Source organism: Aspergillus ibericus, assembly GCF_003184845.1.
Source record: "Aspergillus ibericus CBS 121593 unplaced genomic scaffold BO80scaffold_27, whole genome shotgun sequence".
In the NCBI taxonomy this organism is placed as follows: Eukaryota; Fungi; Ascomycota; class Eurotiomycetes; order Eurotiales; family Aspergillaceae; genus Aspergillus; species Aspergillus ibericus.
This window is the reverse complement of record NW_020292125.1, coordinates 27,716-42,773: the sequence shown is the minus strand read 5'-3', so window position 1 is coordinate 42,773 and position 15,058 is coordinate 27,716. Positions and strand designations below refer to the sequence as shown.

Genomic DNA, 15,058 nt, shown 5'->3' with positions numbered 1-15,058 from the left:
TATCGGCCGTGGATGCTCCCTTCCGGCCTAGGAGCGGCGGATCCAATTGTTGGCATGACCTTGGGTCTTATAGATGACTAGGCCTTCCGCGTGCGGCAGAGAGAAGTCCTTCACATCATCAGGATGCCACGGATAGATTTAGGGCGGCGAGGGAAGACTGACGAGCGTCAACAGATCTTCTCCAGGAGAAATAGTTCTCACAACATCCATTAACACAGTCTTTGATAGCATTCACACTCCAGCGGTAGTATCCATTGAGCGCCCTGCCCTCGTAGGTTGAGGTACTAAAGGTGATTGATGAGGGGCAACTGAGTACACATTCGTTTGCTACTTGCATCTTACAGACCCTAGAGGCCAGTGGATCAGCTGCATCGCTGGCAGAATGCGGGATCCAGCGAGAGAGGCTTCTGCTCCAAGCAAATGGCCCGCGTCGCCGTCTACCATCATGAATTCTAGACTCAGGGTCTGGAGCCGACCACAACCCATGATCCCCGAAACTGCAGGCCCCCGGCTCATCGAAGGGTGGCAAGGCTGGAACACGATCATGACACACTGGGGACTGAGCCGCCCCAGCCCCTGGTGGGAGAAGACCTGTCAGGGCCTTTCCATCATTGCACCTTGCCATCGCGTGGTCATTTTTCCGTCGTAAACCATGCATCAAAGCTTGGTATTTACTGGCGTTCCGATGCCACGGAAGAGACGGTGCCCCTGGACATTGGTGGCAGCGGCCTATGTCACGATCACGTCCACCATTGCAGTGGCCCATTGGAAGAAGCCATGCACAAGTGTGACTGATTACATCTGTGCAAGGCAATGCCAAGTCCCCTGTGACTTCGATCGGCCAAACGGTAGTCTTGGTACATGGCTTCCGTTCGCAGGCGCGATCAGTAGTCCATGCGATTGGTTTCAAGACCACAATGGGACTATTCCCAGGCCAAACAGTCTTAGATCCAATGCCGACCTTGCCAGGCAATGTTAAGGTGCTGACCGGGTGATCCCCCACAAATAATGGGACAAAGCAGCCGTATCGCCGATTGGGGCAAGCTACAGTAAGGCCTCGACTCCAACTTGATCTCATCAGTTCCACCTTACTGGTCATCGCGTGCCTATCAGACCGGATATGTGTCGTACCTTGATACCCAATTGCGGCTTGGGGTCACTGTCATGCACGCTCCTACCAGGGTGATGCGGTGTCGCCTCATGGCTTCCTGCAAGGGCCATAGTGGCCTCACTAATCAGAAGCCACCATGTCACGTTGTACAATGCTCTCAACAGTGCATTCTGCCGATCGTGCTCTTCGCTTATCTCATTGACTGTATATGGTAGACCGAACCGATAGCCTGGCAGCTGATCGGATGCATCCGGAAGATTGCGCTGATCTCGGACGCCACTTGCTTGTTTCCATGCGATCATGACGTGCCAGGGGAACCATCCACTAGTGCTCTGATCGGTGGCTCCATCATGCCGCCGGCAATATGACAGGTCTGGGAACCGCTGACCTGGAACGTAGAAATGCCAGGGAAGCTTGCTTGACTGTCGTTGATCGGCAAGGAGTCTGCTGAATTGACGGCAGAGATCGATCGGTCACAGACACCTGGCTCAAATGGGCAATGCTGTCGCCCATCCCGTGCTTGGATCAGCCGGTGGCGGGACTACTTGCCCTGGCTGTCAATAATAGACTTTCTGCACAACCTGCAGAACCTGTCAATGACATCGGTGAGGTTTCCCGATCGCGATGGCCTTGCCCGCCATGGACTCCTGGAGTACGGACTCTGGGGAATAGGGACAAACGTCCCTTTTTAATCGGGACCATCCCCAGTTCCCATGCCTGAAGCATCAAGTCAAACCTGTTGCTGGTCCCGTTATGGCAGCAGTAGCTCAAGCTGGGAAGGTTGGATATGACCATGACAACCTCCGCCATGTGGTCATCACGGCTACATGCTTTGCCCTGAGTATCTCCACCATCTCGGTTGCCCTGCGCCTGCTGTGTCGGAAGATCACGGGCACCAAGGTGTTTTTCGACGACTATTTGATTATAGTGGCCTTGGTAGGCTGCCCATCTTGATTGCCACCATGCTTTCCTGGGCTGACTGGCGATAGGTGTTCTTGTATGGTGTGTCTCTGGCCGGTGTTGTCCGTATGTCCCTTCGATCCATTCACAAACTTGGGTGCCATGCTAATGAGGTAGTGCTCTACAATGGATTGGGCACCCACATCCACTTTGTCCCGGCTGCCGACTTGGTGGTGTATCTGAAGGTATGCCACATTCTCCATCGATCTTTTTCTCGCTGACCCGGCAGGTGCTCGCCACGGGGAGTTTCCTGTACCCCCTCTGCATCGCCTTCACGAAGCTGTCCATCTTGGCTCTGTACAAGCGGATCTTCTCCATCCGGCCGATGATCCTGGCCGCCAATACGGTCGGAGCATTGGTCATTCTGTGGTGCTTTGGAGTGTGCCTGATTGGGACCGTGACCTGCATCCCGCTGCAAAAGCTATGGGATCCCTCAATCCCCGGGGGCTGTATCAACCTGGCCAAGTTCTACTACGGGCTGCAAATCCCCAACATCGTGACTGACGCCGTCATCCTCGTGTTGCCGATGAAACATGTGTGGGAACTCCAGGTGCCGCGGTCTCAGAAGGTCATGCTGACGGGTATTTTCCTGCTCGGAGCGTTGTACGTATCCATCTGTACTATCAATGCTGGCTCGCTGATGGTGATACTTCAGAACTCTCGCCTTTGACATTGTACGCTTGGTCACCCTGATCGAGCTGTCCCAGGCGGGCAACGACATCACCTGTAAGAGACCTGTTTTCTGCCGTGAAACCCCAACTGACGGTCATCTCAATAGACAACCAAGTCCCCGCCAGCGTGTGGACCTGCATCGAGCCGTGTGTCGGCATCACGGCAGCCTGTCTATCGAACATGCGCCCGCTGTTCCTGATGCTGACTCGGATCCCTATGAAGATTCCCCGCCTGGCCTCCCACCCATCCAGCACGGACACCCGCGAGGCCACCCGATCCAAGATTGTATTTACGCGCACGGTGCGGGTGGCCAGCTCGCACGGGGAGCATCGCGATGATCGTTCTACCGCCCCGAGTCGGCTGCATCGGTTTCCGTATATCGGCCGGTCGCCGAGCATGTCTATCAGTATCGGAGGGGCTGCTTGATACTGAGGGGGTGTAGACCTGGTGCATGCGCAACGATTGACAAACTAGTAGATCTCGTCTCGGGTGTGGGTGATGGACACCGTTGCAGCCATTCTAGTATATAATCCAGTAGTAAATAATCCAGTGGAGGCTAATCACGTCAGACTCCATACATCGCTGCCTTGCCATCGATCTCACCGTAAGCCATATGCATAAGCCCGAACGCCGGGTTAACTCCGTCTGATCCCTGCTGGCAGTTACATCCTATCTCCGAGCGAGCCTTCCGTATATTAGAAGACTTCCAACCCATCGGACAGTATGTTATCTCACATCATCCATGATCATCCCTCCACCATGCCTACCACGAAACCCTTAGTGCTCATCACCGGCGCCAACCAAGGCCTCGGCTTTGCCACTGCCAGCCAGCTCGCCAGCACGGGTCGATACCACCTGTTAATAGCGTCTCGATCCCGAGAAAAGTCAGCGGCTGCAATTCAGGAACTGCAAGCACTGTCCAACACTGTAGACGCAACAGCATTCACACCCCTGGTACTGGATGTCACCGACGATGAATCCATCCGGACAGCCGCCCAAGAAGTCACCGATCAGTTCGGGTCCTTGGATATCCTCATCAACAATGCAGGCATCAGTCGACCCGCCGATCCTAGTCTAGGCCTCCGGGAAAGTTTCCGCGCCGTATTCGAGATCAACGTCTTCGGGGTGGCCGTGATGACAGCCACCTTTCTGCCACTGCTCCGGGCGTCAACGTACCCCGACCGACGGATCGTGAATGTATCCAGTGGACTGGGCCAGATCGGAGTCGCCTTATCACCCAGTTCTCCCTATAACGTGAATGCGTTCGCCCTGCCCATCTACCGGAGTAGCAAGTCAGCCGTGAATATGATCACAGCCGTGGATGCAGTCACGTTGGCGAAGGAGGGCATCCTGGCAGTGGCGGTGGATCCGGGCTACTGCCGGACGAATTTCAATGGGAATCGCGGGCGCAAGGATCCGGGGTTGGGGGCGCAGGTGATTGTACGGGCGGCGACGGAGGGAGATCCGAAGGAGATGGTGGGGAGGTTGGTGGATGATGATGATTCATTGGCGGAGTTTGGATGGTAGGCCTCTGACTATGGAACTAGGCCGGTTTCCTCTTATCCGTGTAAGATACTACTACTTCAATTAGTCTTGATTGTAGCTTATCACTGGCCCGAGCAGCCGCCACGCGATAACGCGAGCCATCATTCCGTGGCAGTGTCAGAGTCATCGGTGTTCCTGCGGGGAGGCTATCGCGGCTTATCGCGTGCGGAGAAGACGCCCACCAGCTGATATCAACGGGCTACTCCCTCTCTCTCCAACTCTCATCCCATCAGCATGGCAGAAGGTCGTCGGTCAGCTCGCGCGTAAGCCCATCTCTCCAACACCCGTTTCGATCGCTGATAGGATGACCGCAGATGCGACGAATGTCGCCGGTTAAAGGAAAAATGCGAAGGCGGCATCCCCTGTCGCCGCTGCGCCCATTTCCGCCGCCCCTGTGAATCCAAAGCCCTCGCCTCGCGGGCCCGCGATTTTCGTGCCTACGTACCGAGGTAATACCCTGCTCCGGTACAGGGATTTCAGAGTGAAGTCTTGCTGATCGATGGCGTAGAACACGTCCAGCGAAATCAGACGTGCAAGAATTGGTAGATCGATGCCGATACATGGAACAGATCTTGAAACATACCGTCGAGGGTATTGCATTGGACACGAAGAGTCTGGCGCGCATGGCCAACTCTCTGACCATGGAGCGACCATCGGATAGCCCAAAGGTGCCCAGTCCCGCCGGTCTGGCCATCGAGGACGAGTCCTGTACCATTGACCCGGTCGGGGATACCACCACCCGTGCGTCTCCTTCCCACCCCCTGGACATTCGGCTAAGATGAACAGATTTCTCCGGTGAATTTTCCTACTGGAACTTTTCCATGCGCATCAAGCAGCGCATCCAGAGTCGTATGCGCACGAAGAGTCCGGATCGGGTATCTGGCTACTGGCGGGCGCAGCAGCTCAAGACCAACGAGCATCTCTCGGCAGCGCTGGCTTGTTTTCCGCCGCGGCCAATTACGGGGTTCCTTGTTAAGACGTTCCTGAAATATGCCACCACGCATTGGTTCCTGGTGGATGAAGACTGGCTGCTGGACCGTGTCCATCTTTTGTACACCGATCCGGCCAGTCTGGGAGATAAGGCGGCCGCAGTCACCAGTATTTTGCTGTCAGTACTGGCTATCGGAACGCAGTATGCTCATCTGGAGCAGCCTAGTGAGCGCGCATCCAATGACCAGGCATCTGCATTCTCAGAGGAAGATGTGGGCGTGCGGTTCTACGAGCAGTCCATCCGGCTGCTTCCCGAGATCATCGAGCTGTCTTGTCTGGAAAGTGTACAGGCCTGTTTGCTATTGGGCTTCTATGCCCTGCCAGTGGATGCTTCTGGGCTGGGATACATCTATGTGAACCTGGCGGTGCGACTCGCCATGCAGAATGGCATGCATCGCAAATGCCACCGAGATGCGTTCACACCGGTGATGACAGAAACGCGCAATCGAGTCTGGTGGACTGTCTACTCGTTAGAAAGGTCAGACCTACCTCCCATTGTGATCCCCCCGCTCACAGTACCAGGCTCATCTCGATTTTCCACGGTCGGCCCTTGTCAGTCCGTCGCGGGGACGTTGATGCAGATCTGCCTGCAGCGCGCGATGATATGACGCAGACACAGTCGGCGTGGAGTACACAATGTGCGATTATCTCCATCCAGATGCTTGACTGGCTCGAGGAATTCTTCAATGACATGTAGCCCCCCCTTCTCCTTCTCTTTATCTATGCTCGCACTGTTCGACGCTGACAGCAATAGATCCCGTCTCCGCCACGCCCAGCAACAAGACCTCCCCGCCATCCTGGCCCGGCTCATGACGCGCAAAGAATCCTGGACGCGCTGGTGGACAGCTATCCCGGAAGATATCCGCAATCCCGCCCAACCATGGCAGCAGAACCGGGCTGTCATGCACCTCCGGCTGGAATCGTGTCTCGTCCGGATGTTTATCGGTCGGCCCTTTCTCCTCCGAAAGGAGGCCCCTGCAGATGGTCCAGCTGCACCAGAATCCCAAGATCTCCATCCGTCTGATCGAGATGATCTCATCGGGGATTGTATCCATGCGGCTCAGGAGGCACTGGAGATCTGTCGTCGTCTGCGTGTCCACGGTCCGGGACTGGCGCGGGCTTCATACTTGGAGTACAGTGCCTGTCGAGCGGCTCTTCTGGTATTGATTGCATATTCGGTTCAGAGCTTATCGGATGCTCTCCGCCAGCCCATGCGCGAGGGTCTAGCCCTCCTCCGAGAAATGTCAGCCGCGGGTGATTCAGCACGCTCCGAGGTATCTTTCCTCGAGGCACTAGAACGATCCCTGGCCCGGCTGCAGACCGTCACGCAACGACCTGAGGCACCCCAATCTGCCACGCTGGTGTCTGACTACGACGCGTTCCGACACTGGGGGTCCATGTACAAGAAGCCAGCCGACCCCCGCCAAGTACCCAACACAGATACCACCGCATGGCCTCTAGTGGAAGTAGACATCCCGTTTGATCCCTCCCTCGACCTGTCCATTTTCGGCGGCACCAACCTCTCTCCATCAGCCACCTGGCCCACTCGCACGGAAACACAAGTCTTGGAGGAATTCCTCGCGGGATCGAATCTCGATCCGATCTGGAACCACGTGGATCTCCCATGACTGCACTACAGCCAACTGTACCCTACTGTCCTACCCTACAATAATCCAACACCTCACATAACCAAATATGATTACTGCACATTAGACATCCGAATAATCCCCCCCGCCATCCCCTCCAAACTCCCCTCCACCAACTCCAACCCCGCCTCAAACACCCCAAACGCCCCCTCCCGCTCATACACCGTACAATACGCCCCGCGGAACCCGACCTTCGTGGCCGCCGCAACATCCCATAAATGCGCCGCGGCAAACCACTTCTCCCCGCCCAACGGCTCCAATTTGTCCAATGCAGGTCGATACGCAGCCAACGCCGGCTTCGCCACCCCCGTCGTATCACAACTGATAAAGTTCTCCAATGGCATATCGACCCCCGCGCGTTCGAAATAGCCGCGTACCCGTGCTGTATCCCCCGTGGTGAGACACCACACCGTGAATCCTGCGGCGCGGAGCTGTGCGAAACAGTCCCGGGTGCCGGGGCGGAGTTCGAGCGCGGCGTAGCCCTCCACGCAGAGATCGCGCTGTTCCATGGTGGCGAACGCATGGGGATCGGCAATGCCAATCATGTGGAGGGTTTGGTAGAACAGTTCCGTGAGGATGAGTTTATAGGGTTTATAGCTTTCCGAGATGGAGAGGAAGGTGAATTGTAGTTCTGCGTTGGTCATCCAGGTGAAACCGAGGGTTTGGGCGGTGAGGTTGTGGGCGCGGAGTTGCGAGCCGAGGGTCGTTTCGATGGTCTGGTAGAAGGCGTCGAAGGAGACGCACGTGCCGACGACGTCAAAGACCACGTGGTTGGGCATGGTGGATGGTTTTTTGGAGATGGAATCGCTGGGAGGGGGAAGTGCTGGAAGTGGTGGGGGATCGGGGCGGGCAAAGCATCAAATACGCATCCAACCCTCAATGAGGGGTGCCGACACCGGCTGATGTTGTACCTTGCCTGAAGTGGCAGGACGGGCCGGTGCCAAGATGTGATGCAGCTGTCCACTAGTGGGCTAGTGGCAGGCTTGCAGCGCGAGATACGCTCCTGCAGGGGATGATAGCAGATAGGTGATAACTGATAAGGTAGCTAGCTGCGTTATCTTGACTCACGCCGCTTCTGATAGCTATCGCTGTCTCCTGCCCCTGGACGCCGGGGAGAGTTCATACTCAAGGGACAGACTTACAGTGTAGTTGCTGACGAGAATATGTTGAGACATGCCATATTTCTACCTTCTACGCCCGAGGCTAAGAAGGGATATATTCCTTTTGGCCTACGTGGTTCTTGACAGAATACAATATACTATGTAACTGGAGGTGAAAGGAATATACATTACAAACATACCCAGCAAGTACAATACATACAACCAATACATACAAACACAAATAATAATCACTCCCACAAAAAGTTTAACCGCCGCAACCCCCGTTTCGGCGCCGGTTCCGGCTCCGGGTTCTCCTGATAATGCTTAATGAACGGTCGCACCGGCACCTCCTCCAACGGGATAATCGTCGACTTCATCCATAGCTTATATCCAAAGTACAAGACGAAGATGATCGGCACGTTCAAGTACGATGAGATGAACGTCTCGGTACTCCAGTGTCCGTGGATGAAGGTCGTGTAGCCACCGGTGAGGAATAATAGTCCGAATAGTCCGAGTGTGATCCAGGTACTCCAGGGTTGGAACGGGGCGGCCCAGGGCAGCTCTTGGTGGCGATCGATGCCCTGTTTCTTGCATGCGTAGAAGAATCGCAGGTACACGATGCAGATGCAGCCCCAGTTGACGAGCGTGGCAATGGACACAATGTCCTGCAACCAGGTGAACACCGTGCTGGCCGAGCTGGACAGCGTCATATAGCCCAGCGCCATGAAGATCCCCAGGATGGTCACCGCCACCCATGGAATCCCGAACCGGTTCATCCGCATGAACCATTTCGGGGCGTGGCCTTCCGCGGCCATCGCGTACATCACGCGCGATCCGCCCAGCATGTTGGAGTTGCCGGCTGACCAGGCCGAGGTCAGCACCACCGCGTTGATAATCGATGGCACCACTTTGATGCCTGCATTGCGCGCCGCAATGACAAACGGCGACTCGGATGCTGTGCCTGACGATCCTAGGAGATCCGGATCATTCGACGGCACCACCAGCCCGATCATAAACATGGTCAAGACATAAAACAGAAGAATCCGGACGAAGATGCGACGCGCCGCCATAGGAATCGACCGGCGCGGCGAGCGCGTTTCCGATGCTGCAATCGTAATATTCTCGATCCCCGAGTACGAGTATAGAGCGCTGTTCAGGGCGGTCCAAAAACCCAGGAACCGTCCCAACGAGCCGCCAATGTTGAGGTACTGCACAAACGGCCCCGGATCGCGCCAGTACCGGAAGCCAATACTGGTATGATTCGGTCCTCCACCACATGTAATGACCAGCGCCATCAGATTGATCCCAATGACGAGCATAATCTTGAGAATGGAAAACCCAAACTCCAGCTCCCCATACACCCGCACAAACAGCAGCGCGGTAACCAACATCAACACCCCAAACACCGTAATCCAAATCGCATTGTTGATCGTCGTCCAGAATTCAATCACCACCGCCGCCGCCACAATCTCCGATGGAATCGACACCAGGTACGAATAAATCTGGTTCCACCCGTTGGCAAACGCCAGGGCGGGGTCGACGAAGATCTCTGCATACCGGATCACACCGCCGGCCAGCGGCACCAGCGCGCCCATTTCACCCACCGCGAAGACCACGCTCGACACCGCCAGGCCCATGATTGAGTAGGCGAGGAAGGCACCCAGCGGTCCAGCATGGGCGATGGCGCGACCTGAACTCAGAAACAGCCCGGTGCCAATCGTGCCGGCCAGCGCGATCATCTGAATATGTCGCTGGTGCAGACCCTGCTGGAACACCTGCGTCTCATCCAGCTGGGCGGCGACCTCAAGGTCCCCATCCTCCTCATCGCTGTACGGCTGCGGGGCTTTTTTCTCCGAGGTAATTGATCGATCCATGGATGCTGCTGATGCTGAGAAGACGATTCGTGTGAGATCCGACAGCAGCATCACTTGTATATGTTGGTGCCCGACCCCCCGCATTGCAAATGGGGATTCTCCCGTTGGTCCAGCGCATGATGATCCATCCGGAGACCTAGTGACTGTCTAACCCAACTCGAACGCTCTCGTGAGGGCAAAACCTCCGGCCCCCAATCCCCAATCAGGTAACCCCGGCACCGGCTGATAAGCTCGGCGCTAGGCTCCGATAGGAATGTCCGGTCCGGTGGACCGCGATAGCATCAGATAAAGACCGTGCTCAAAATCATTCTTCCTGAATCTTTCCTCCGTCCTTACAGACACATCATGGCGCCCTCGAACTGTTTTCCTGTCGCTACTCCCGGCGAATGCTTCTGGCAGATTCAGCCGGATGAATTGAACGACTTTCGCTCGACGGAGCAGCTCCCTGAGCATTCCGACATCGTGATCATCGGCGGTGGGTACGCGGGTGCCAGCACCGCGTATCATCTGCTACGCGACCACGGCGAGAAGATCCATTCCATCACCATATTGGAAGCCCGCGGAGCATGCTCTGGTGCCACCGGTCGCAATGGAGGACACCTCCGACCCGATTTCTACGGGCATATCCCGACCTACGTTGATCGCGCGGGCGTGCGCGCCGGGGCGGAGATTGCCGAGTTTGAGATCTCCCATCTGCACGCGATGAAGAAGGTCATTGAGGAGGAGAAGATTGATTGTGACTTTACTCTGGCGCGGTCGATTGATGTCTGGTGCAATGAAGAGGCAGCCACCAAGGCCAAGGCCGTGTATGAGCGCATGAAGTCGCTGAATTTGGAGTATATGAATGATGTGGCGTTTTACACGGGGAAGAATGTAGAGGGGGTGAGACTGCTCCATACCTGACATTCGGATTAGGTATGCTGACCAGATAGATCTGCGGTGTCAAAGGCGCCCTCGCCTGCGCGTCCTTCACAGCCGGCACCATGTGGCCCTACAAATTCATCCTCCACATTCTCAAATCCGCCCTCGCAACCGGCAAGCTCAACCTGCAGACCTTCACCCCCGCCACCGCCATCACCCCCGCCACCGAGGGCGGCTTCACCATTACCACCCCCCGCGGCACCATGCACGCCAGCACAGTCATCCACGCCAACAACGCCTACGTCGCGGGTCTGCTGCCCGAATACGAGAAGAACATCGTCCCCTGCAAGGGTATTTGCTGTCGGATTACGGTGCCAGAAGGGACGACCGCGCCGCTGTTGAATAATTCCTATATCAACCGCACGGAAGATAATACCCTGTCGTATTTGATTCCCCGGCCTGATGGCAGTATTATTGTGGGAGGGGCGTCGTCTAAGTTCCGGCCCTTCCAGGAGCAGTGGTATAATAATGTCGATGATAGTGTGCTCATTGATTCGGCGAAGGATTATTATGATGGGTACATGCAGCGGACATACCGGGGGTGGGAAAATAGCGGGGCTCGGGTTGATAAGATCTGGACGGGGGTGATGGGGTATTCCTATGACTCGAATCCTCATATTGGAGCTGTCCCCGGAAAAAATGACCAGTTCATCCTGGCGGGGTTTAATGGCCACGGTATGCCGGTGATTTGGCGGTCCGCGCAGGAGTTGGCGCGGATGGTGGTGGAGAAGATTCCTTTTGAGGAGACGGCGATGCCGCGACTGTTCAAGACGACGCAGTTCCGGATTGATCGTGCGATGAATGGGAAGGAGAGTGATGGGGATATCCTCGGGACGGGGAACTTTCCTTCGACGAAGCCATGATGTGTCACGATTGATTTCGAGTATATAGTTACCAGTTCATGTATTATATTCAGATGGGTTTTCGTGTATTTGTCGGATGTAGTGATTGGCTGATGCAGAACGGGAATAGAAGCTTTTGGTATTACTGTTAAGAGTTGTTGATATATAAGGACTGAACATCGCTTAGCTATGGGTTCAGTCCAATTGACTACACTGGCAATATATATATATCAGCGCCGCAGCCTACATTGACCATCGACAACTCAAAAGCCCTCGCAAAGGGACCATACTCGACGATAAGATAATTACCAGCACTGAGTCATAGATATATATTCATACCCGCTCAGCCGACTGAACGAGTCTGCTTCCGACCCAAACAAAAGCCACCCTCATCCCCATCCCACAGCAACTCCACTTCAGACATGATTTGATCCCCCGACGAAGCAATGCTGCGACCATACTTTTGGTCCTCACGGATTGAAATCCACTTGGCCGTGGACTTGCTTGCGCTGGCATCGCCAGTCTGACCATCTCGTCCCACCGTGACTAGCATGCGCAGCATCTGGTGAATCAGCTCCACGTCCACCACGTCGGTCGTGACAGCAGCTCGCTCAACTGGCGGCTGAGAACCCTGCCTCGCAACAAGTCGAACACTCGCTTCCAGCAACGCCAGATCCGGCCGCCACGATTCCATTGCATACATCTCACGCAACCACTCGATCACTGGAACTCTCCAATCCGATGAAGACCCGCGTGAGAGCTGATACAGTATTGTCCAACGCTCCCGATTGGGCTGAGTCGCAGGAGTAAACCCCATCCAGTAGATCTGTGTGATGTCCCATACATCCGGATGCTCGAGGGTCACCTCCACGGAGGCACGGTCAGATGATGGGTCCAGTTCACTGGCGCGTTTTGCCCCCCGAGCACGGAGAAGACTCAATATATCTGGGAGTGCTGTATAGGATTCGGCAGCGCGTGCAGGCCCGCCTTGTCGCGGGTCATATACCGTTTGAGCGGCGAGAGCCCGGGCTCGTGGTGCCCCAGGGCTATAGGCTGCGAGGAGGTCGATGTGCATGTGTCGGGCTTGTTCGGCCGTGGCGAGGGCATTGTCAAGAACAGTGAGAAGCTTGTCCGGAGTTACGGATGTGTTGATAGACTCGTCGAGGCCGACGTCGAGGAGGAGAGTAGTGGTCTTCAGTCGTCCTGTTGTGGCCGCGTTGTTGAGAGCAAGGATGGCGCTGGCGTGTGGGCGGTAGTATTTCTGGTACACCTATTCGATGCTAGTTCCATCCCGCTGGGCCAAATGGGACAGCAGCTTGTGGATCAGGTCGTGGCTTTGCTGATCACTCAGGGTCTTGTTGTTGGCTACCAAGCAGAGGACATCCTTGTCGCTTCGGGTGCGACTGGTGAGATCGGCGCCTTTGGCGACCATGTAGAATGCTTGTCGCTCCGGATTCTGTTCCACTTGATTGGTGTCCACGGCGATGTGTAACGGAGTGAGCCCTTGTCTGTCGCCGAAGTTGATGTTCGGTGGAGGATGATGTGCAAAGAGAATGTCGCAGGCGGATTCGAATTCCTCTTCGGAATGGTATATTGTCACCAGAACGTGCAGAGGCGTTTCTTCGACGTAGTCATTCTGAACATCAATGTCTGTCATCGCCAATACAATCTTTTGCATGACGTAAAGATAGGAATCGGTGTAGGCGAGTCGAGGGCCAGTGATGCCAGCCCATTGATGAAGCACTTGACCAGACATCAGTTAGAAACATATTACGGCAGGGTGGTCTACTAACCGGTGTCTTTGGAACCCCCTCGAGGGCTGTCGACATCCGCCCCCGCGGCAACAAGGGCACAGATCGCTCCCCCGTTCCAGACTCCACCTTCTGACGCCCTCACGATGGGTGTCGTTCGAGGATATACCTCGTCCCGGTCTTCCAGATCGGCACCTCCCTTGACCAACGATGTTACCAGGTGAGTCATCTGTTGGAGATGCTCATCCCATGCCCCATGGCGGATCCAGTAATGCCACGCTTGGCGGAGATGACCGTGATGCTCCGGCTGATGAAAGCTCATCATGTGCAGCGTGTTCCGTCCACGCGAGTCTTTTGCCTTGCCATTGGCACCGTTCGATAAAAGGTACTGCACGATCATCGCGTCGCCGTACCAGCAGGCAAGCCCCAGCGGAGTGGTGGCATCATCTGCATTGTGATGAGTGGCGTTAATGTCGGCACCTAGCTCGAGGAGGATTTCCATGGCTGGCGTGCTACGAGCAAAGACAGCCCAATGGAAGGGTGTTCCCATGGGCAGTTCGAAGGGGCTATGTCAGTCAGTTGCAAGCCGGATTAGGGCCATGTAATTGGAACATACAAATGAGGCATCATCACTCGACGGGCAGCGTGGGCACCGTTCTCGCCCATCTCGGGCACCATCAAAGCATTGGCCGCAGCACCTGCCTCACGGACTAGTCTCGTAGCGATGTGGCGGATAGAATCCTCTGGAACCATGAATAGCCAATGCAACGGGGTCAACCGGTCACGAGTCGTTGCCATCGAGGCAGCACCCTGGTCAAGGAGATACTCGATCACCTTGGTCTGTCCCGCTTGACAGGCCTTGTAGAGTGGTGTCTCCCCATGATCATTGGACACATTCACAGGCACTTTATTCTCTTCAACCAGCATCTGGACAACTTCCAGGGACCCCAAAGCCGCTGCCACATGCAACAGTGCGTTCCCATCAATGTCGACGACCTTGTTGGCCTTCTGCCACTCCCCAGCTCCTTGTCGGTCTCGGGCGATGGCTATAATGCTTGGCTTTCGAGTGAACGAGTCTGTGCAGAATCCTCCTGCATGTCGAAACCTCTCCCTCGCAGCTGCAACCTGCTGATCAGTCACCCTGGGCGAAGGCGTAGCGAATAAATACCCCTCCGCCACGGCTTGAACGAGCCACTTATCCAGCACCTCATCCGGAAACTCTGACGGTTGTCCATGGGCCTGCATGATCTGCGCGTAGATTGCTCTGGCGGGCGAATACCCACTTCGCGCAGACTCCGTCACATAGCGGATCAGCCGGTCCAGGTAAGACGGCTTGGCGCCGGTGATGCATTGGGCCATGCCCAAGAGGACGTCCCCGGCATGTCGCAATGACTGGTCGTCCCTGGACGCGGCGAACTGTTGTTCCAGTTCCTTCAGGACGGACTGATCTAACCGGTACCAGAATCGCGGACCTTGATTATGTGCGGGATCGATAGTGCCGACATGAGGCGCAGCTCGGCGGGTGTCCTGCGAGACAGCAAGCCTGTAATTGTTAGTGAACGGTCCTTGGACTTGAATCATAACAGCGGTCAGGTCCTACCAAGCGGCAAAAGCAGGGCCGTCCAGCTTCAACAAATCCGGACTCG

General features: G+C 55.8%; 7 protein-coding genes across 7 annotated transcripts; 4 read left to right on the top strand and 3 right to left on the bottom strand.

Annotated features, from left to right (window-relative positions):
* Positions 1-32: 32 nt before the first annotated feature.
* BO80DRAFT_119178 (uncharacterized protein) lies at positions 33-1,368 on the bottom strand. The gene has a single exon (XM_025713473.1). The coding sequence runs from the start codon at positions 1,097-1,099 to the stop codon at positions 119-121; it is 981 nt and encodes a 326-aa protein (XP_025573907.1). The 5' UTR covers positions 1,100-1,368; the 3' UTR covers positions 33-118.
* A 376-nt stretch (positions 1,369-1,744) lies between these two features.
* On the top strand, positions 1,745-3,334 carry BO80DRAFT_119173 (uncharacterized protein). The gene is made up of 6 exons (XM_025713472.1): positions 1,745-2,047; positions 2,101-2,137; positions 2,189-2,256; positions 2,301-2,674; positions 2,727-2,797; positions 2,850-3,334. The coding sequence occupies exons 1-6, from the start codon at positions 1,865-1,867 to the stop codon at positions 3,167-3,169; spliced, it is 1,053 nt and encodes a 350-aa protein (XP_025573906.1). The 5' UTR covers positions 1,745-1,864; the 3' UTR covers positions 3,170-3,334.
* A 134-nt stretch (positions 3,335-3,468) lies between these two features.
* Positions 3,469-4,396, top strand: BO80DRAFT_119204 (NAD(P)-binding protein). Its single transcript, XM_025713474.1, has one exon. It carries the CDS (start codon positions 3,503-3,505, stop codon positions 4,268-4,270), a length of 768 nt encoding a protein of 255 aa, XP_025573905.1. The 5' UTR covers positions 3,469-3,502; the 3' UTR covers positions 4,271-4,396.
* Positions 4,397-4,522: 126 nt separating this feature from the next.
* Positions 4,523-6,998, top strand: BO80DRAFT_384714 (Zn(II)2Cys6 transcription factor; the record flags this gene model as incomplete). The annotated part of the gene is made up of 6 exons (XM_025716962.1): positions 4,523-4,551; positions 4,603-4,737; positions 4,797-5,029; positions 5,075-5,756; positions 5,801-5,971; positions 6,033-6,998. 6 exons carry the CDS (start codon positions 4,523-4,525, stop codon positions 6,904-6,906), a joined length of 2,124 nt encoding a protein of 707 aa, XP_025573904.1. The 3' UTR covers positions 6,907-6,998.
* BO80DRAFT_494593 (putative 2-haloalkanoic acid dehalogenase) lies at positions 6,978-7,766 on the bottom strand (the record flags this gene model as incomplete). The annotated part of the gene is made up of 1 exon (XM_025723888.1): positions 6,978-7,766. The coding sequence occupies exon 1, from the start codon at positions 7,701-7,703 to the stop codon at positions 6,978-6,980; it is 726 nt and encodes a 241-aa protein (XP_025573903.1). The 5' UTR covers positions 7,704-7,766.
* Positions 7,767-8,257: 491 nt separating this feature from the next.
* On the bottom strand, positions 8,258-9,904 carry BO80DRAFT_426277 (aromatic amino acid and leucine permease). Its single transcript, XM_025719722.1, has one exon. It carries the CDS (start codon positions 9,896-9,898, stop codon positions 8,273-8,275), a length of 1,626 nt encoding a protein of 541 aa, XP_025573902.1. The 5' UTR covers positions 9,899-9,904; the 3' UTR covers positions 8,258-8,272.
* A 339-nt stretch (positions 9,905-10,243) lies between these two features.
* BO80DRAFT_503073 (NAD(P)/FAD-dependent oxidoreductase) lies at positions 10,244-11,729 on the top strand (the record flags this gene model as incomplete). Its single annotated transcript, XM_025724363.1, has 2 exons — positions 10,244-10,780; positions 10,831-11,729. 2 exons carry the CDS (start codon positions 10,244-10,246, stop codon positions 11,680-11,682), a joined length of 1,389 nt encoding a protein of 462 aa, XP_025573901.1. The 3' UTR covers positions 11,683-11,729.
* Between the last annotated feature and the right edge of the window lie 3,329 nt (positions 11,730-15,058).